This window comes from Halichoerus grypus, chromosome 8 (assembly GCF_964656455.1).
Source record: "Halichoerus grypus chromosome 8, mHalGry1.hap1.1, whole genome shotgun sequence".
In the NCBI taxonomy this organism is placed as follows: domain Eukaryota; kingdom Metazoa; phylum Chordata; class Mammalia; order Carnivora; family Phocidae; genus Halichoerus; species Halichoerus grypus.
This window is the reverse complement of record NC_135719.1, coordinates 71,585,588-71,607,972: the sequence shown is the minus strand read 5'-3', so window position 1 is coordinate 71,607,972 and position 22,385 is coordinate 71,585,588. Positions and strand designations below refer to the sequence as shown.

Here is a 22,385-nt window from a genome sequence, read left to right as displayed (position 1 = left end):
AAAGGATTTTAGTGGGACAGTTGGCAAAATATGAAGAAAGTCGGTAGATTGGACAATAGTATTGAATCAGTGCTAATTTCTTGACTTGTGTGTGTGTGCGCACGGGCACGTGTCCTTGTGTGAAGAGGGAGACAGAGGGGAGACACATCTATACAGAGACAGAGACAGAGGAGGATGTGGCAATATGTTAACACTTGGAGAATCTGGATAAAGAGTTTTTGAAAATTCTTTGTGCTTTTCTTGAGACTTTCAGTCTGAAATTATACCAAAATTAAATTTAATAGGAAATTTTAAAAGATCCCTCCCCTCACTACAAATATTTATGTGGGGGCAAAAAAATCTCCCTTCAGAGAGCAAGAGTCAGAGTTTAAAGGACTGAGCACATTCTAAATAAGAGTCTTAAAAGAGAAAAATTGCAGGACAGGATTTAAGTTGTTTCATGCCACCTAAGGAAGAAATTAAAGCCCCATCCCAGACAGTGGAGAAGGATCTAGAAGAGCATCAGAGGAAATGAGTTTAGAGTAGACACAAGTGTGAGGCTGCTCCCTAGTATGCATTCCCTTGGGGGTAGTTGAAATCCTGAAAGTGGATTGAGACCCCCAAAGAAAAGGAGGAAACCTAGAGCAGAGTGGGCTCTGCCTCACTGCTCACCTGCAACTCTGAAAGGAGACTCCACACACAGTGCTCCACACTTACACGTGATAGCAGCAAAGCAATGGCAGCGTGCCATGTTTAGAGACAGGGCCTGAAATTCATCCCCTGCTCTCTCAATCTCTTTCTCTCTCACACACACACACACCACAGTTCCTCATGGCTGGCCTATAGCATGGAGATCCAGAAGTTCTCACCCCTGTGAACTACATGAAGCCCTCCCCCACTGCACATCATGATGCCAACCAAAAATGCACATATCCAAATGTCCCCTAGAATTGAGAACCATTCTCTTAGACTAATTTCAATAAATTCAAAATATCAAAGCAATATTATAAATTTCTATATTAGCTTTTAAAATATAGGGCTTATAAAAAATTCTGGAGAACAAGGGAAAGTCACCATGATTTTCCAAGTAACTATTAGATCAATAAGGAAATAAGTACGCAATAACAATGTGTAGAGAATAGTGATAACACCATGTACTTAAGAACGCACTTTAGAGATAAAGCTATATTCAGAAATAAATTCATAGCAATGATGCTTTTATCATATTTTTATAGACCAAACTGTATCCCTCCAAAATGTGCATGTTAAAGCCCTAACCTCCAGTGTGCCTGTGTTCGAAGACAGGGCCTTTAAGGAGGTAATTAAAGCTAAATAAGGTCACGGGACCCTAATCTAATAGAATTTGTGGCCTTATAAGAAGAGGAAAAGACACCAGAGATCTCTTTATCCCTTTCCCCACTTCCCTTGGCACAGAGAAAAGGTCATGAGGACATGGAGAAGGTGGACATCTGCAAGCTGGGAAGAGAGATCTCACCAAAAAATCAATTTTCCAGCACCTTGATCTTGGACTTCAAACCTCCAGAGCTGTGAGAAAATAAATTTCTGCTGGTTAAGCCACCCAACCTGTGGTATTTTTTTTTTTTTTATGGCAGCCCTAGAAGACTAATATACATATTTTAAGAGAAAATGAAATGAGCTTAACTAATTTAACTGAAGAAGCTAGAGAAAACAATAACAAGGTCAAGAAAAGAAGTAATAAGGGCGCCTGGGTAGCTCAGTTGTTAAGCATCTGCCTTCGGCTCAGGCCATGATCCCAGGGTCCTGGAACTGAGACCAGCATTGGGCTCCCTGCTCAGCGGGAAGCCTGCTTCTCCCTCTCCCTCTCCCCCTGCTTGTGTTCCCTCTCTCGCTATGTCTCTCTCTGTCGAATAAATAAATAAAGTATTTTTTAAAAAAAGAAGAAGAAGAAGAAAAGAAATAATAAAGAAACGAGCTAGAATGAGCAAAGAAATTCAAAACTGGCTCTTGAAGGTATAAAAAGAAAAATGTACAAGTGTAATTTTAAAAAAAGAAAACACTAATTGTAATCAAGATAACATGTTTTTGGTGAAAGAACACACAGATCACCGGAACAGAATAGGGAGTTCAGAAATAGATCCACAAAAATATAGTGAACTGATCTTTAAGAAAACAGCAAAGGCACAGGGCCCTGGGTGGCTCAGTCGTTGGACATCTGCCTTCAGCTCAGATCATGATCCCAGAGTCCTGGGATCAAGCCCTGTGTCCGGCTCCTTGCTCAGTGGGGAGCCTGCTTCTCCCTCTCCCACTCCCCCTGCTTGTGTTCCCTCTCTCGCTGTGTCTCTCTCTCTCTGTCAAATAAATAAATAAAATCCTTTTTTAAAAAAAGAGCAAAGGCAATTCAGTGGAGAGAGGATGATCTCTTTAATATGGTACTGGAATAACTGGATGTCCATATGCAAAAAAAGAAAGGAAGGAAGGGAGGGAGAAAGGGAGGCAAATCTAGACAGAGACCTTACACTTTTCACAAATACTAATTCAACTAAATGTAAAATGCAAAACTATAAAACTTCTAAAAGAAAACATAGGAGAAAAATCCATGTGCTCTGGGGTTTGGTGATGAGTTTTCATATACAACATCAAAAGCATGATCCATGAAAGAACAAAATTGATATACTGAACTTTATTAAAATTAAAAATTTCTGCTCTACAAAAGACACTGTAAAGAGAACAAAAAGACAAGCCACAGGATGGAAGAAAATATTTACAAAACACATATCTGATAAAGGGTTTGTATCCAAAATATACAAAGCGCTTAAAACTTAGTAAGAAAACAATCCAATTTTTTTAAATGGGCAAGAGATCTGAACAGACAACTCACTAAAGAAAATATACAGAGAGCAAATGAGCACCTGAAAAGATAGTCAATATGATTTGCCATTAGGGAATTGCAAATACAAATTAAAACAACAATGAGATACCACTGTATACCTATTAGAATGGCTAAAATCCAGAAAACAATACCAACTGCTGCCAAGAAGGCAAAGCAACAGGAACTCTCATTCTTTGCTTGTGGGAATACAAAATGGTACAGCCAACTTGAAAGACAGGCAGTTTCTTACAAAGTTAAACAGTCTTCCCATATGTTCTAGCAATCCTGCTCCTAGACATGTATCTAAGTAAACTGAAAATTTATGTCCACAAAAAAACCTACATAAAATGTTTAAAGCAGCTTTATTCATAATCACCAAAAACTGGAAGCAGTCAAGATACCTTTCAATAGCTGAAGGTATACACAAACTATGGTACATCCATAGAACGAAATATCATTCAGCGACAAAAAGAAAGCAGCTGTGAAGCCACAGAAAGATACTGATGAGTCTTAAAGGCATATTGCTAAGTGAAAGAACCCAATCTGAAAAGGCTACATAGCATATGGTTCCAATTATATAACATTTCGGAAAAGGCAAACTATAGAGACAGTTAAAAGATCAGAAGCGTCTAAAGGTTTTGGGGGGAGGAGGGAGAGTTGACTGGGAACTCGCACGGCATTTTTGACAGTGGTAAAATTCTACCGCTGGTTCCATGACACCATGCGTTTTGACAACCTAGAGCTTCACAACACAAAGCGTGAACCTTGATGCATGAAAGTTTTCAAAATATAATTTAGGATGTCAGAGAATCCCAAGATGGAATGCGGATTGTTACCAAATAATCTAACCATATTACAAATGTCTGAAACAATCTCACTGAGGGCGGTAGAGGAAAAAGGTGTTCACCTCAAGTATCTGTGGAAATGAGTGGAGTCTGCCAGACTAAAGACAGTGGAGACTGTGCCTGAGCACTGAACTCCAGGTTAACAATGTTAATATCACTACACATACAGTGGAATTGAGTAACAAGGGAAGAGAAGGCCAATGGTGAGCGCCAGGTTTCTCACTGTTGGAGTGCGGGTCACAGATAAGCAAGGGGAGAAGGTTAGAATGATTCATGTGGTAACAGCATAAAATCGGAGACATCAGTATGAATCCACGTTTAGCTTAATATAGATACAGATGGTTACACATAGAAATATTTATAGATAAGTTATATAACATGTTAGGATACCCACAACTATTGGTTAAGCAACTGCCTTCGGCTCAGGTCATGATCCCAGGGTCATGGGATCGAGTCCCACATCGGGCTCCCGGCTCGGCGGGGAGCCTGCTTCTCCCTCTGACCCTCTCCTCTCTCATGCTGTTTCTCACTCGCTCTCTAATAAATAAATAAATAAAATCTTTAAAAAAAAAAAAAAAAAGGATACCCACAACTATTTCCTTCTTTAGAGGGCCTAGAATCAATGACTCCCCAGTAGCAACAAGCACACTTAGCATCCAGATCTTGGTTTCTAATATCATTCTCCAATCAGAGGAACCAGGGCTCCCCAAAGAGGCAACTGATTCTACGACTCAGGTAGGAAATATACAAGCTGGGAGGCAAAAAAAAAGGAAATATACAAGCCGAGTCTGGTGCATCCTTTAGTGCCAGAAAGTAAGGAAGTGCTCAATGACAACAAAACAAAACTCGCAATGTTGGAGGTACATCAAAGGGACACAGGGGTGGGGTAGGGGACCCTGGGTGGCTCGGGGGACCCTGGGTGGCTCAGTCAGTTGAGCATCCAACTCTTGATTTCAGAATCAGCTCAGGTCATGATCTCAGGGTTGTGAGATCGAGCTCCCTCTACCTCTGCCCCTTCTTTAAAAAAAAAGGGACATAGCAGCCAACTAAAAGAGCTCCCAATGACCAAAACTGGAAAAATTTGAGCAGCAAAATAAAGGGATATTAGATTACTATAATCCAATGTATAAAATAAATACCCACAAGTCTATACTGATATAAAAAGTGATTGAATAAGTACATGGGAAGAGGGGCGCCTGGGTGGCTCAGTCGTTAAGTGTCTGCCTTCAGCTCAGGTCATGATCCCGGGGTCCTGGGATCAAGCCCTGCATCGGGCCACCTGCTCAGAGGAAAGACTGCTTCTCCCTCTCACTCCCCCTGCTTGTGTTCCCTCTCTTGCTGTGTCTCTCTCTGCCAAATAAATAAATAAAATATTTAAAAATAAATACATAAACACATGGGAAGAATAGACAAATCTCCCATGCAGAATAATTCAAAATAATTTATGTAAATACCCCGCCTTCAAGGAGGTGAAGGCTTAACTCCCCACTTTTCAAGGATGGGCTGCACATAGTAACTTCCTTCCAGAGACAGGATGGAAAAGGGGGAAAATTGAAGAACTTTACAGTGGAGAAATCTAACAAACACCTCCTCAGCCAGGTGATTGATGTTGACATCCACATTGATAAGTTATGTGGATAGTATGATGTGATGGAATGGAAATGGCACTTTAACTTTGTAGTCTTCCTCCCAAGAACATACAACCCTCATCAAATCATAAGAAAAACATGGATAAATCACAATTGCTGGAAATTCTGCAAGATACCTAATGAGTACTCCTCATAACTGCCAAAGTCATCAAAAGTCTGAGAAAGTGCACAGCCAAGAGCGGCCTAGGGAGACATGAGGACGCATATACTAATGTAATGTGGTATCCAGGATGGCACCCTGGAACAGAAAGAAAAAGGGTAAAAACTAAAAGTCCGAAGAAAGTGTAGGCTTTAGTTAATATTAATGTATCAATCGGCGCCTGGGTGGTTCAGTCAGTTAAGCGTCTGCCTTCGGCTGAGGTCATGATACCCGGGTCCTGGGATCGAGCCCCACATCAGGCTCCCTGCTTGCCAGGGAGTCTGCTTCTCCCTGCCTGCTGCTCCCCCTGTTTGTGCTTACTCTGTCTCTCTCTGTCTCCCTCTGTCAAATGAATAAATAAAATCTTTAAAAATAATAATAATGTACTAATATCGGTTCATTAATTATAACAAATGTATCATACTATACTGATAATAGGGGAAACTGGTTGCAGATATACGGGAAATCACTATGCTATTGTCCTAATTTCTCTGTAAATCTAAAACTGTGCTTAAAAAAAGTTAACTTAAAAAAAAACTTTTAGATTGAAAAGAGAAGGAAAACAGGAATGAAATCAGAAATAAGAAATGTGGCACAATAAACAATAAAGAGAATTCTCCTTTTAAAATACTATATGAAATTTTATTAGTAAAATGTTCAATCTTGGTAAAATGGATGCTTTGAAATCTCACCGACATGGATGTATTGCCAGAATTGACTCAGAAGACTAGAAAACTGAAATATAATAGTAAATATGAAAGAAGCTGAGAAAAGAGTCAGAGAATTGCCTCCAAGAAATTATTTGAACCAGATGGTTTTTCCAGTGAAATCTTTCAAGTTTTTAGGGAACAGATAATCCCCACATTATATAAACTATTTCAAAGCATAAAAATAAATGAACAGCGAGCCCCAACCATTTTATGAAGTTAACATCGCCTAACAAAGCATACACACACACCCTCCCAACCCCACCTCTGCCGTCAACACCAGAACATACATGTATGTAGGCATACACGTGCGCGCGCACGCACGCACGCACACACACACACACACACACACACACAGCAAATCTCACTTATAAATATAAATGCAAAAATTCTGAGTAAATTCAGCCATTCAAATCTGCTACTAAATTAAAAGAATAATCCTTCATAACCAAGAAATATTGACCCAAGAATAAAACTCATTTAGTATTTAAATTATTGATTTTAGGGGCGCCTGGGTGCCTCAGTTGGTTAAGCGTCTGCCTTCAGCTTGGGTCATGGTCCTGGGATCCTGGGATCTGAGCCCCACATCGGGCTCCCTGCTCAGCGGAGAGGCTGCTTCTCCCCCTCCCTCTGCTGTCCCGCCCCCCCCCACTAATGCCCTCTCTCTCTCTCTCTCTCTCTCACTCTCGCTTGCTCGCTCTCTCTCAAGTAAATAAATAAAATCTTTTAAAATAAATAAATATATATATTGATTTTAAAACATTAAATAAGTTTGTCTAGAAAAACTTGATTATAGTTTAAATAGATAATGAAATGCATTCATAAGTTGAGTGCATTCAACACTAAGTCTTTATAAAATTCTCAGAATAGAAATAATTATTGAAAAGGACACAAAAATTAACATTATTTCCAGGTGATCATAAACTAACAAGACTCAAAGAAAGCAACTAAAGATAATTAGAATTAATAAGATAATTTAATTATAGCTGAGGCCCAGAAGAGATCAATGTTCCAGCTCAAGTGGTCAAGCAGAGAGGGCAAATCCTCCCTTATTTCACCTTTTAGTTCTATTCAGATCTTCAACAGATCGGATGGTGCCCACCCACACTGGGGAGGGTAATGCATGCCACTCAGCCCACCAATTCAAATGCTGTCTCTTCTGGAAACACCCTCAAAGACACACCCAGAAATAATGCTTACCCAGACATCTAGGCATCCCACGATCCAGTCAAGGTGACAGATAAAATTAACCATCACGAAGTCTGGATGGATGATGAAACCATTAACCCAGATAGAGGAAAACACACAGAGGGAGAAACAGATTTCAACAATGAGAAGTAAGGGAGAAGAGAGAAGAAAAAGAGGAGAGCTGGCATGGAATAATGACACCAGTAAAAATGCTACTAGTCTGTGACTGGCCAACTGTGCTAGATGCTAGAGGTCAAGTAGGATAAAAACTGAGGGTTAGAATTTAAGAGGACTCCTGAGGAAGCAGTTTCTGTAGTGTGAAAGGAGAAGACACAGACCACTAAAGAGTTGAGAAGTAAATGGAAGTTGACCAGGTAGCCCCAGTAGGTGTGGACTGTTCTTTCAAGAAGTCTGACTTTTAAGAAGAGGGAAAGGAAATGGGACCTGTTTGGGAGTAGGGTGAAGAACTGAGGGGGGAGGTTTTATTTGTATGTTTGGCTGGTTTGATGGCTCTTTCTGTTTTAGGACCAGAAGATTCAAACATAGTAAGCTGAAGGGAAGGAGACAGAGGACAGACAGAAGCTCTAGGTGAGACACAGAATGATGGATGGGTCAGGAGCCAGGGGCGGAGTGAAGGGGATGGGATGTCACTGACCTTGGCCTTGGAGAACAGCACCTTCCCTCAATCTAAGGTAAGAAAGATGGGGGATGGAGGAGAACAGAGTGCAGTTTAGAGACATAAGGAAAGAATGTGGCAGGTGGTTGTTTTCTCTGGACAGTAGGCAGGCGGGAGTGAAGGACTTGCAGAAGACAAGAGGTTAAACACACAGCAAGTATTTGGAATTGCCACTTTGGAGAATGCAAAAGACATTGCTAGGTAATATTAAGACTGTAACAGAGATTAAAGACCAAAAATCCTTAACCTCCTGGTTACCACAATTGATTTTCTCCCTCAATCTTCTGCAAATCAGAGCTGAAAGAAACTACCATATTTTCTTAGAATATTCAATCTTAACATCCACGAGCAGAAGTGGCATATACCTGAATTTCACAGAAAAGCACTTTCAAAGAGGTATTTTCAGATCATTAGAAGCCTGGTTGATTAAGATTCTGCTGTGTTGTGCCTACATACACTTATAAATTTAGAGCTGGAAACACAGAGGCCAATGTGACAAAGGCAAAAGGAGTAACTTCCATCAAAAACACTGATGATGAACAATTCTATCATTAGATGTGTTTGCCTCAGAGAGTACAGAATTCTGTCTCCACTCGTCAGAGAAATGCTAAAAACTAAGGGAAAACTCCTGGTAGGGTAAGGAGTTTTGATTTTCACCAGATTTCTCTATAAAAACTTAAAAGTGGCCCCTCAAAATGGGGTGGAAAGACTTTTAAAATATTTCTAGCAAGTGCAATCTTGTCTACCTCAGCATCTCAATAGTTAAACTCGAGGTTATTAATTCTGCATTATCAACTCAAAATGTGGTTTAAAAAAATCAATTTAATGTGGCTTTTATCTTTCTCTTGGTGTCAAGGCCCCACTCGTGTTTATACCTATCAATAAAACTAAACATATAACTCAAAAACCAGTATCTTTTCTTTTGTTTTGCTGTTGGTTCTTTGTGATGTTAGAAGGGGCTGGGATGTATTTTGTGTCTGAGGAGCTGGCTGGAAATTGCCATTGTGCCACCAGCCCAAAGTCCCTCACATTACTCTTAAATAAAAGGTTAAGCAAGTGACGGGGGGGAGATAAGGAAGAATATTCATCCTAAGAATTTCTCCTTTTTTTTTTAAAGGGAAAAGAGGCAGAAGGGAGATTTGGGTATGTTTGTAGATATGTGTTTAAAGTTCAAGTCTAAAAAAATTTTTTTAATTCAAAAAAATAAAGTTCAAGTCTAAATAAGTCTGGCTCTAAATTCTTCCACTCTTTTTAAAGTGCGTATTTTAACTAGATGCTGCCACCTACTGGATAATTTACAGGGCTTTGTGCTTTCCTGGTAACAAAGAAAAAGTTATGGAGGGGAACAGGGTAACAGATTTCTGTTTTCATAAGCCTTATAGAAACATTTTACTTTAAAACTTATAGCTATATATAGGCTTGATCAAAATAATTGTTTGTTTCAATTTTATACTTTTAATTAAGAAGGGTAGCCAAAGTTCAGTGAATAACATGGGAAAGAAATTAGTCTCAGAACGGAACAAACGTAAGTAGTTTCACACCATTTTATAATATGCGACTGTTGCAATAGGAGGAATTGGAGACTAAAATCACTGTTTTGTGGTCAAATTGGATTCTTACATTTCTATTCATTTATACATACAGTGAAAATCATCTGCTAATAATACCTTTCTTAGACTGAAGATTCCAAAAGTCTCCTCTTTGGGAATGAAGTAATAACCATGTTATGTCAAATGTAAAGAAAAAATGTGTAATTAGCCTAATAATGTAGTCCAAAGTAAATACCTCCTTTGGTTTTTAAGATACTTAGAAATCAGATATGTGTGACTGTTAAAAATATGCCTATGATACAAAAACCAGCAGGAAATTTCACTAAGGAATTTGCCTTCTCTAAAAGACCAGTCACAAAAAAAACAAAAAGAATTTACTTAAATCTGCAGAACCAGGAACACAGTAACATCGTCTCTTCCCTTGGGTGCACCGGTCCAGCGTGAGCTACAGACAGCAGTGAGAGTGAAAAGCAACAGACATCTGGTTCACCTAACAGTATCTATTATTCCCATTCCTTTTCCATTGACCCTACTTTTACATCTTATCTGCTCTGAGCACAATAAACACTGCCAATACATAATAATTGACTAAGAATTCAAAATCCAAAAATTGAAACTCTAACATGATCATGTTTAAACTGGTGGTTCTCCCTGAACATAGGTTTCGAGTCCCTGGTAACTCCAGCTTTCAGCTCATGAAGCCCAACTGATTTCCACATTAGAACATTAGTACTAATCTAACATTACTGCAAATGTCTGCAGGGCTTATAGTAGTCGCGTGACTCCAAAGCTACAACAGGGAGCTCGACAGGTTTAAGCCAAATAAACATGGCATGAGCTTTAAAAGGGAAGTGTAGGGGCGCCTGGGTGGTTCAGTCGTTAAGCATCTGCCTTCAGCTCAGGTCATGATCCCAGGGTCCTGGGATCGAGTCCCGCATCGGGCTCCCTGCTCCATGGGAAGCCTGCTTCTCCCTCTCCAGCTCCTGCTGCTTGTGTTCCCTCTCTCTGTCAAGTAAATAAATAAAATCTTAAAAAAAATAGAAGTGAAGTGTATTTGATAGTTCTGGTTTGATTTTGAAGAAAAGACAACTGAAAACAAAAGTCTTGCCCTGCAGGGCCAAAAGTTCATTCGGTAGTGAACTCTATGCCTGAAAAGGTTAATGTCAAAAAGCCACCATGGATCCCCTGTTTCACAGTCCCTGCTCCAGAGTCAACCACAGGAGGTAGGTACGGCTTCTTAGAAATGCATCATCCATTAGAGAAATCAACATTTAGCCCCAGCTTCCTGAAATACAGAGGCTCAGATACTGTCATATCCAGAATTATATTCCTGACACTGTCCATGTTCTTTATTTGGAAAAACGAATGCAGTCTTAGTTCTATGAAGATACAGAATTACCGACAGACATGAAAGAAAATATAAGAAATCATACTTTTCAAGACAGATTATCTTCATACAGTAGCCTTCAGACATTTAAGTTAGTAAAATAGCATTCTATAAGCTGTAAGTTTCGAGGTGCTTTGCGGTCTTTTTTCTTAAATAGTGGACTCCCTGCTAAACAACTCTCAAAGAGAAAAAATAGGCTTGAGAAAAACACGTTATTCCAAAAAACCTTTTGAAAAAGACAATATACTTGCCCTAATAAAATGTATTACAAAGCTACAATAATAAAAAGTGCAATACTGACATCAGTGCAGACAGAAATATTAACAGAAGAGAATAGAAAATTTGGAAAGAGACCCAAACAGTGCATGATAAAGTTAGCATTTCAAATAAGTGAGGAAATGATGGATTATCCAATAAAAGGTCCTGAGATAACTAGTGTTAATATCAAAAACAAAGGGAGACTGGGGCACCTTGGTGCTCAGTCAGTTAAGTAGCCAACTCTTGATTTCGCCTGAGGTCATGATCTCAGCATCCTGGGATGGAGCCCTGCATCAGGCTCCACACTCAGTGGGGAGTCTGCTTGAGATTCTCTCTCTCCTTCTCCCCCTGCCCCTGCTCGTGCCCATGCTTGCTCGCTCTCCCTTTCTCTCTCTCTCTCAAATTTAAAAAAAAAGGATTGCCTGGGTGGCTCAGTGGGTTAAGAGTCTGCCTTTGGCTCAGGTCATGATCCCAGGGTCCTGGAATTGAGCCCTGTACTGGGCTCCCTGCTCAGCAGGGAGCCTGATTCTCCCTCTCCCTCTGCTTCTCCCCTGCTTGGACTCTTTCACTCTCTGTCAAATAAATAAATTTTTTTTAATTAAATTTAATTTAATTTAATTTAAAAAACAAATGGAGACAAGCCTTAAAAATTATCTGAGCAGGCAAAACCAGTTTAGTCATACAAACAAACCCTAATTTAGCTTTTTTGGCAAGGCTAACTTGACCTGGGTCATCTCTTACTTATGTCTCTGGAAATCATAAGCAAAACCTCAAGTGTTTTCGAAAATTGATATGAAGTAAACATTGCCTCATTCCATGTTTTGGCTTTAGTGTTCCCAGTTTGCAAGCTGCCTTTTTGATGTGTGCACAATAAACTTTTACTAATTACTACTTTGGTGATTCATTGATTTTATTTGTTATTTATGATCTTTTGATGCTAGCTAACAAATTGGGGGGAAAAACCCACCAAATCAACTCTCTACTTCATGTATCACAACAAAATGAGTTCTAAGCAAATTAACATTTTAATTTTTTTTCATAAAAAATAACTATACTAAAGGAAAACACAGGTACATTTTTTTTAAAAGATCTTATTTATTTACTTTAGAGAGTGAGCGAGAGAGAGCACAAGCCAGGGGAGGGGTAGAGGGGGAAGCACACTCCCCGCTGAGCAGGGAGCCTAATGTGGGACTCAATCATGGGATCGAGGATCATGATCTGAGCTGAAGGCAGATACTTAACCAACTAAGCCACCCAGGCACCCAACACAGGTACATTTTTATGTCATCTTGTATTGGAAAAGACCTTTTTAAGCAGAGCAACAATGAAAAAAGAAATGAAATGACTGATTTAGCTAAATAAAAAAAAAATATTGGGATGCCTGGGTGGCTCAGTCAGTTAAGCGTCTGCCTTTGGCTCAGGTCATGATCCCAGGGTCATGGGATCGAGTCCCACATCTGGCTCCTTGCTCAGGGGGACATTACTTCTCCCTCTGCCTGCTACTCCCCCTGCTCGTGCTCTCTCTCTCTGTGTCTCTCTGACAAATAAATAAATAAAATCTTAAAAAAATATATTAAGTTTGGGAGAGCAAGAAATATTATAAAACTAAAAATAATAAGTTAGAAAAAATGTTTTTGGTATTTATAATAGTCAAAGAATTACTATCCTTAATATGTAAAGTAGTCCTTCAAATCAATAAAAAGGAGCACCTCATTTTATAAAAGAACAAGTAATTCCCAAAATGGCTAAAAGAATATTCAACCTCCTTAATTACCACAGAGATTCAAATTGTGATTTCATTTTAAATAAGTAAAGCTTTAAAACGACTATTAAATCCACTGTTGGGGTGCCTGGGTGGCTCAGTCGGTTAGCATCTGCCTTCAGCTCAGGTCATGATCCCAGGGTCCTGGGATGGAGCCCCACGTTGGGTTCCCTGCTCAGTGGGGAGTCTGCTTCTCCCTCTCCCTCTGCCCCCCCCCCGTTCATGCTCTCTCTTGTTCACTCCCTCTCAATAAAATCTTTAAAATAATAATGATAATAATAATAAATTCATTGTTATTGTGGGTATAGGAAAACAATTCTCAAATACAAAACTTGGGGGGGTAGTCTAAATTGGTGTAACCTTTTACTATGTCAATATGGACAAAAATCTTTAAAATGTCCAAGCCCTTTGACTAAGTGATTTCCCTTTGAAGTATCTACTGTCACAAATTCACACAAAATTGGTCACTTAAAATAAAAATTTATTCTCTCAGTTCTCGAGGCCATTAGTCCAAAATCAAGGTTTCAGTAGGGCCACACTCCCTCTGCGGGCTCTCAGAGAGTTCATTCCTTGCCTCTTCCAGTTTCTGGTGGCCACCAGCATTCCTTGGCCCGAGGCCACATCACTCCAACCTCTGCCTCATCCTTCACATGGCCTTCTCTTCTGTGTGCTTCTTCTCCCTCTGCCTCTCTCTTATGAGGATACTCATGATGGCATAGAGCCCTCCTCCATATTCCACAATTATTACTCACAACTGCAAAGACCCTTTTTCCAAATAAGGTAACGTTGACAGCTTCTAGGGATTTGGTGTGGATATCTCTCAGGGGGCCATTTTTTCAACCTAGTTTTCAACCTAATTTTTCAATTACCACAGAAGGTCATAATAGAATAATTACCCAAGGATGTTATCGCAGCCTTATGTTTCTGAATAAGGCCACATTCTGAGGCTCCAGGTAGACATGAATTCTGGTGGGACACTACTGAACTCACTAGAGGTGGGGACTGGCCAGCATCACTCCCCCTGTGTAGCCTCTCCATGTGGCTTGTTTGGCCCTTCTCATAGCATGGCAGCTTCAGCATAGTCTGACCCTTTACAGGATGGCTGGCTCTCCCCTGAATGAGCCTTCTAAGAAGAGAAACAGAAACTGCCAGTCCTCTTAATGGCGAGGGCTGGAACTGGTGTAGGATTACTTCTGCTGTAATCTATTGGTCAAAGTAGGCCCAGCCCAGCCCAGCCTGAAATTACAGGAAGACATAGACTCCATCCCTCTATGAGGACTGGAATGAGCATACATAGAGGGAAGGAACTGACTGCAAACATCTTGGAAGCTAACTACCGCACAGCTCTATTCTTACTGACAGCTAAAGGTGCTCATGAGATACAAATTAGAAAGCCGATTACAAAACACCATATATATAATTTGATCTCATTTTTATTTTTAAAATATATGTGGTTATTTGCACTAAAAATGTCTCAAAAGATAAAGAGTAAGCAAAAATATTAATAATGATTATCTCTGCAAGTTAAGAATTTAGGTGATTATTTTTTTTCTTCCTGTTTACCAATATTTTCTAATAAAGATTACATATGTGTTACTTCTATAACAAAATAGAAGTAGAAAGTAAATGATCTATGATTTTAACAGGCAAATAGTTTTTGGTGTTTTAATTAGGATATACAAATGGTAAATTTCAACAAGGCCAATCTAAATACAGATCTATCAAGGAGAAACTCAGAAAGACTCATTTAAAAAAAAAAATCCTTAGTCATAGAAAGGGCAACCCAGATAGGCACCCACCTTCTTGGGGAGAAACATTTGGTGTATTCCAACCCCAAATCCCTCAGGCCCAAGCAGCTTCTGGGCTCTCAATGCTGGGTCCAGAAAGAAACAAACTTGAAGGAATTTCATTCATATCAAAGCTCATGCTAAACAGCTGCAGAAGTCTGAGTCAGGTTCTCGAGCTTCTACAATGTTGGACATTCACTTTGCAAAAGACAGATGGATCCGAGGATTCTCAGAGAAATCAGAGGCCCTTGCTCAGAGTCAGTCTCAACCCCGAGCAGTACTGGAGAACCACTTACGTGACGTAAGTTAAAGGATTTCCAAAGTGTCCTGCCAAAACTTATCAACTGCTTCCCAATCCCTAAAATTTTCACCACTGTATAATTAAGCTCAAGATTACATGACTCCATAATACCTCTGTAGATGAAGAAGGAGGAAGAGAAGATAAAGGAGGAGGAGGATGAAAAGAAGGATCATAGATATACATAAACACAAGGTGAGAATGTAAAAATATGCACAATTAATTGGCTGGTCTCAAAAGCAAGACTAGAAGAGAACAGGAAATAGGACAAACCAGATTTTTATGAAAGGGATTGCAGAAGCCTGAGTGGGACCCTCCATGGAAGGACTCTAGGCAGTTAGGAGACTGTCTACATCGACTGGGTGTCTAGAGGTATCTAAGAGGACAAGAAGTAAAGGCAAAGACACTTTGTCTTTTTGCCAATTTTACACTGCCCTGCCCCCACACCCTTGAGCAGACACAAACCCTAGAAACCTCTGAAACTTATCTACACTCAGGATAGTTCCATATAATCCTACCTAATGTAATCATTTCCCCTAAAGAACAACTAGGCTCAAAGAAAAAGGAAAAATAGCTGAACTGGGAATCTTTTTTTAATCCAAATAATCTATGACTCTGAGATAAAAACAAAGACAAATTTTACTCACCGACAGTTTCTTCTGATGCAGCAGTCAAAGCTAGAAACTTTTTTGTATTTTCCATCTCCTCATTACTTTGCAAAGTTTCACTAGTTTTTGCAGACTAATAAAAGAGAAACAAGTTTAAACATGGAAAAAGAAGGCAACTATATTCATCAATATTTTTTTAAATTCCATGGATTCCAAACTGTGTACATACAAACAAGAAGGTTCAGGTCATTGTACTTCTTTAATTGGGAAATCTATTAGTGTTCTTGTTCCCACAAAATTCTAGCAAATAATATTCCCAAATAGAGTTGGAATATACGTCTATCATTACATAATAATTATCTTGCTTAAATCTTCTTTAGCTTCTGTTTAATATTTCTATAACTAATGAGTAACCTAAAAGTACATCATCAAATTACAGTTTCAGACATTTCAAGATTGATGCTGTATTTTATTATGGGTCCAGTTATCATTCTTTTTTTTTTTTTTTAAAGATTTTATCTATTTACTTGACAGAGAGAGACAAAGCGAGAGAGGGAACACAAGCAGGGGGAGTGGGAGAGGGAGAAGCAGGCTTCCTGCTGAGCCGGGAGCCCGATGCAGGGCTCGATCCCAGGACCCTGGGATCATGACCTGAGCCGAAGGCAGACGCCTAACGACTGAGCCACCCAGGTGCCCCTCCAGTTATCATTCTTGTTTCCAAACAAGTAAAAATTTGCTTTGAGATTCAATAAGAGTAAATGATAGACTAATTTTGTCGGCTAAAATATACACAAATCATTTCTCTAGTTCAAAGCACTGCATTTTGTATCATGCTTTCTTTCTAGCCCGTGGTCTGCCTGGGAATCTTGTAAAAATGTATTCTTAATTACTTCATTATTAATTCATATTATCGTCTAGGAAATTTCCTTGAAGTCAGTCAACTGATCAAGGAGGAATTTATCAAAAACAACCAATCTGTTTTTACAATACTCCTTACTTTAAAAGTGCTCTCCTTTAAGGGGCAAGGTTCAAATATGAGCCAATGGCCATACATCAAGTCAGCGCAAACATCTGGTCAACTTCCACCCCTCAATACTACAGAGAATAAAAGGTCCAAGAAGGCCAAGCAACGTTAACAGAGCACTAGAAATGTATTGAGACAGAAGCAAATAGAGTATGGTCACAGACCACAAGCACTTTACAGCGTCTCAGAGATCAGCATATGACCAGCATATGAAACAGTGAACTCTCCACTCCCTGGTCACAAAAGTTTACTCAAATAATAATGGTCATCAGAGGGTTAAATGTTTGGTATAGTTATGTATTTATCTCCAAACTATAAGCTTGCTGAAGAAAAAGCAGACATACGTCCTCAAACATAGGCACCACATCACTTTCTATTCCAGAGATGGAGGAACCCCAGCCTGACACTGGGAAGAGAGGTCTACTGTGTTGTCGTGGAAAACAAACATGCCAATGCAGCGCCTGAAATCTGGAATGCTGCTAAGTTACCTTGTCCAGTTCCAGAGAACTATCTCCCTCACCCACCCCCTCAATATGGACATATACACACCACTGTCCTACTTCCACAAAATAAATCAATAAAGGCAGACCACACTGATACGACCACAGTCCATGCTTTTCTTACTTATCTTAGAGGAAACTGTTTCTTCCTTGTCAGCATATGGTTAAACAATTCTTACCTTAAGTTCTTCCCACAGCTTTATTCTCATGTCTAGACCTTGCTTCTTAATTTCTTTTTCTCTATATTGTCTCTTCACCAATATCTTATCAAGCCTCTTCATCTTCTGAATGGCATCTTGAAGTTGAGAATCTAATTCTTTTAATTCAGGCTCATCTATATTGTGTTGAAAGTAGGAATGAGCTTGAAGTTTAGTACAGCCATAAAGTTTTGTTTTGTGTTTACTATTTGTTCTTTCATTCAACAAATGTTTATGGCTCGCGAGAATAACTAACATTGGTGTCATGTATCTTGATTTACAAAGTGCTTCCACATGTATTTTTTCATATAATTATCTAACAACCCTGTGAAATAGACATTTATCTCTGTTTCACAGTTGAAATAACTAGGTCTTTTCTTTTTTTCCCTTTTTAAAAATTTTTTAATTTAAGCATAATTGACACACACTGTTACATTAGTTTCAGATGTACAACATAGTGATTTAAAACTCTATAACATGCTGTATGTTCACCAAAAGTATAGCTACCATCTGTCACCATATAATGCTATTACAATACCATCGACTGGAAAAAAAAATAAAACAATACCATTGACTGTATTCCCTATGCTGTGCCTTTTATTCCCATGACTTATTAATTCCATAACTGGAAGCCTATATTTCCCACTCCCCTTCACCCATTTTGCCCATCCCCCATACCCTTTTCTTTCTGACAACTATCACTTTTTTCTCTTTATTTATAGGTCTGATTCTGCTTTTTTGTTTGTTTATTCATTTTTGTTTTTTAGATTCCACATATAAGTAAAATCATATGGTATTTGTCTTTCTCAGTCTGACTTATTTCAATTAGCATAATACCTTTTAGGTCCATCCATATTGTCACAAATGACAAGATTTCATCTTATTATGGCTGCCTAATATTCCATTGTGTGTGTGTGTGTGTGAATATATACCACATCTTCTTTAACCATTTATCTATCAATGGACACTTGAGTTGCTTCCATATCTTGGCTATGAAAGATGATAATCTGTCAATGAGCATAAATGCTCATATACTAAAGTCTCAGCCACTCCAGGTTAGATCATTAGAAATGGCATATTCTGCTAAGAAAGACCAAATTTTGCAACTTTTTAAAATCCAGAGAGAGCAGTGTGTTTCTCTATAATGTATATCACTTTCTCTTTAAGGAAAAGGAGACATTTCCAGAAGGGAATTAGCTTATCCAAAAAGAATACTGATCTTATTAATAAGGCTCTGCAAACCTTATTGCTTCTTATTTATTTCAAATGCAACAGCCTTTAGTTCTAGTTCCTCACTGCCAATCCTAACACTCTCAGCCTCCATATACATAGGTGGTCTATATGGCAGGAACTCATGCATGAAGGAACTCAGGCAGTTTTGAAAGAGTATAAACAAGTACAGCATAAACTGGGCCAACAGCAGGGTGCCTGGGGTGGTTCAGTGGGTTGGACGTCTGAGTCTTGATTTTGACTTGGGTCATGATCTCAGGATCATGAGATCGAATCTGGGAGCTGGGCTCCATGCTCAGCATGGAGTCTGCTTGTCCCTCTCCCTCTGCTGCTCCCCCACTTACGCCCACACATGCACTCTCTCTCTCTCTCTCTCTCTCAAATAAATAAAATAAATGAAATCTTTAAACTGGGCCAACAGCAGGGACGCCTGGGTGGCTCAGTCGGTTAAGCAGCTGCCTTCAGCCCGGGTCATAATCCCGGGGTCCCGGGATCGAGTCCCACATTGGGCTCCTTGCTCTGCAGGGAGCCTGCTTCTCCCCCTCTCTCCCTCTGCTTGTGCTCTCTCTGTCAAATAAATAAAATCTTTAAAAAAAAATAAAAATAAAAATAAATAAACTGGGCCAACAGCTAATCTCAACTATAATGCCTCATTTCCTGATAACTGTGATCCTGAGGCTCCTGGCCCAACTTTGAGAGCTAGCCTCATCCCAGACATACTCTAAGTCAGCAGTTCTCAAAGTTTATGACCTCAGCTTCCCTTTATAGCCTTAAAAATTATTGAGAACCCAAAGTAGCTTTTGTTTATGTTACATCTATTGATAATTACCATTTTAGAAATCAAAACTGAAAAATATATTTATTCATTTAAAAATGATGTTATTAGTAATTACATATTAACATAAATATAACATTTTTATGACAAATAACTATATACCCTAAAAAATTATTAAGAAGAATGGCATTGTTAGGGCGCCTGGGTGGCTCAGTTGGTTAAGCGACTGCCTTCAGCTCAGGTCATGATCCTGGAGTCCCAGGATCGAGTCCCACATCGGACTCCCCACTCAGTGGGGAGTCTGCTTCTCCCTCTGACCCTCTCCCCTCTCATGCTCTCTCTCACTCTCTCTCTCTCAAATAAATAAATAAAATCTTAAAAAGAAGAATGGCATTGTTTTAAATTTTTAATATCTAGCTTGATAGAAGACATCTAGATTCTCAAAAAAAAAAAAAAGACATCTAGATTCTCAAATCTGTTTGTACAATCTATTGCAATCTCTTGTTTCACTTAGAGTATATGAAGAAAATTTGGCCTCATAAAGACATATACTTGGAAAGGGGAGGAGAAATGTAATAACTTTCTCAGATAATTGTGGATACTCTTCTTTGATACTACATCAAAATTCGACAAGGGGGTAGTTTCTTAAAGAGTAGTTGTAATGCGAAATCTGTAACCATATCAGTGAGCTTTTTGTATTTGTTCTATTAAAACCCATGCACCTATCTTTCATGCTAAATGGATCTTTTACCCTGCATTGGTCATTTGGAAAATAGTGGTTCATTGAATTATGCAGACCTTCAAAATGTTAACACATTTAATATTTAATATTTTTAAAAATCTCATTGGTTAGTTCTGTCATCAAATTTTACCAGAAAAGTCTAAGTATTGGAATGGCATACACAAGTTTTCCAAATTTCTAGTTTTCACTTGAAAGCCCAAATTTTATCGTTGACAAAAGATACTGTCAATTATTTTCCTTGAAGTAAAAGGCTCATTTCACCTTAAAAAAAAAAATGGCTGCCAAATACCCAAGTCTGAATGATAATAGTTTGTCTGTCAGTCATTCTTTCGCATAAGAATGGTGTCCCATTAAAAAGTGGCCAGTTCAGTTCTCAACTTAAACTATCATACAAGTACTCCTCAACACAAACTTCACATTTTAGCTCACAGCAGAATTGCTTTATATACCTCCCATTTTACCTCTCAGGCAATTATAAAGATGTATATTCGAAAATCAAGATTTAATACGATTAATAATTTTTACTGCTCCATCAAAGCTGTTCTTGAATGACACTGGCTATTTCTTTCTTCGGCCAGTGCCTGGTCATGAAGAACACAATGACTACTAGCACAGTGTGATACATCGCCTTTATTCGTGTGAAAGCCCTGGCAATTTTACTCACCATTGCTTTTGTACCATCATTGCAAATGTCCATTCAGTGGGCGAAAAGGCAAATAACAGTATTTCAGTATTATACTGAATTGTATTACTGATATATCAGTATTATGATGAAAGTAGTTTTTTACTTCGCAAAATTCTTATAAGGGTCTCAGCAATCCTCCAGGGCTCTGCAGACCACATTTTGAGAAATGCTGTTCTAATTCACTCCAACCAGTATTAATTTAATAACCAGGGGAAAAAAAGGAGTCATTTAAAATCCAAAAGTTATTAAGATCAAATGGGAGGGGCGCCTTGGTGGCTCAGTTGTTAAGCATCTGCCTTCGGCTCAGGTCATGATCCCAGGGTCCTGGGATCAAGCCCCTCATCGGGCTCCCTGCTTGGCGGGAAGCCTGCTTCTCCCTCTCCCACTCCCCCTGCTTGTGTTCCCTCTCTTGCTGTCTCTCTCCCTGTCAAATAAATAAAAATTAAAAAAAAAAAAATCTTTAAAAAAAAAGAAAAGATCAAATGGGATTATCCCTAAGAAGCCATTTATAAATTACATAATACATTTTATTGCATAATTTAGTCATCAAAAAGATTGATAAATCATGTCATAAAATGCAGAAATACTTCCTACTTGATTAACGTAAAATGACGACAATAACAATTTTATTAAATGACATATTTCACTATTTTTTAAGTGTTTTTAAGGACTCAACATTATTGTAAATAAAGAACGGTGCTCACAAAGGTATGCCTCTTAACTATCATTTCTACATAGCAGATAAAAAACACATGTAACTCTAATATTTGAACTATAATATCTGCCATTGTCATTAACCAATCACCTAGTGATTATCCTACCTGAACATTCAGGGATTGTCTGATGCTGAATGAAGTTCAGATCTTCATCTGATCCATCCTCCGCCAATTTTGGTTTCTCAGAATCCTTTTCCCCTTTATCATCATCGTTTCTACTTTCCTCTGCATTACTGCTGTCTGAGTAGTTCTCTTTACCAGAGTTCAACTTGATTGCAGTATCAACCTAAATTATTTCCAAAGAAATAGTTTTCATAAATAATATATTCTTTATTTTTTTTAAAGATTTTATTTATTCATTCGAGACACAGAGAGAGAGAGAGCGCACGAGCAGGGGGAGAAGCAGAGGGAGAAGCAGGCTCCCCGCTGAGCAGGGAACCGGACGTGGGGCTCGATCCCAGCACCCTGGGATCATGACCCAAGCCGAAGGCAGACGCTTAACCATCTGAGCCACCCAGGCGCCCCAATAATATATTCTTTAAAACTTTACATTTCTAGACTAGTTGAACACGAGTGTATGTGTGTCCTCACATACTTACATTAGTGTTCAACTAGTCTAGAAATAGAACACTTTTTAATTAAATATAATTTAACTACGCAACTAAATTTAGTAACATTTGCACCAAAGAGATATGCCCCATTCTCCAGCAATTTCCAGCAATGTGGAGAAGGGTCAGGAATCAGTCCCAAAAGGAACCATTCTCTGCCAGCTCTGGAGATGAGGCATGATGGTGCCTGCTCCCTGAGCTTACACTCGGATGGAGAGTCAGAG

At 38.9% G+C, this 22,385-nt stretch overlaps 1 protein-coding gene across 3 annotated transcripts in view; it reads right to left on the bottom strand.

Moving 5' to 3' along the window:
• FSIP1 (fibrous sheath interacting protein 1) overlaps positions 1-22,385 on the bottom strand; it is a 192,855-nt gene that overhangs the window by 158,852 nt on the left and 11,618 nt on the right. For 2 of the 3 annotated variants that reach the window (XM_078053389.1, XM_078053390.1), the window contains exons 3-5: positions 21,659-21,839; positions 17,388-17,542; positions 15,724-15,817 (exon numbers count right to left, since the gene is read on the bottom strand). In XM_078053389.1, coding sequence (XP_077909515.1) covers positions 15,724-15,817; positions 17,388-17,542; positions 21,659-21,839 — 430 coding nt within the window. The remainder of the gene's footprint in view (positions 1-15,723; positions 15,818-17,387; positions 17,543-21,658; positions 21,840-22,385) is intronic. The other variant, XM_078053391.1, reaches the window with a different exon arrangement.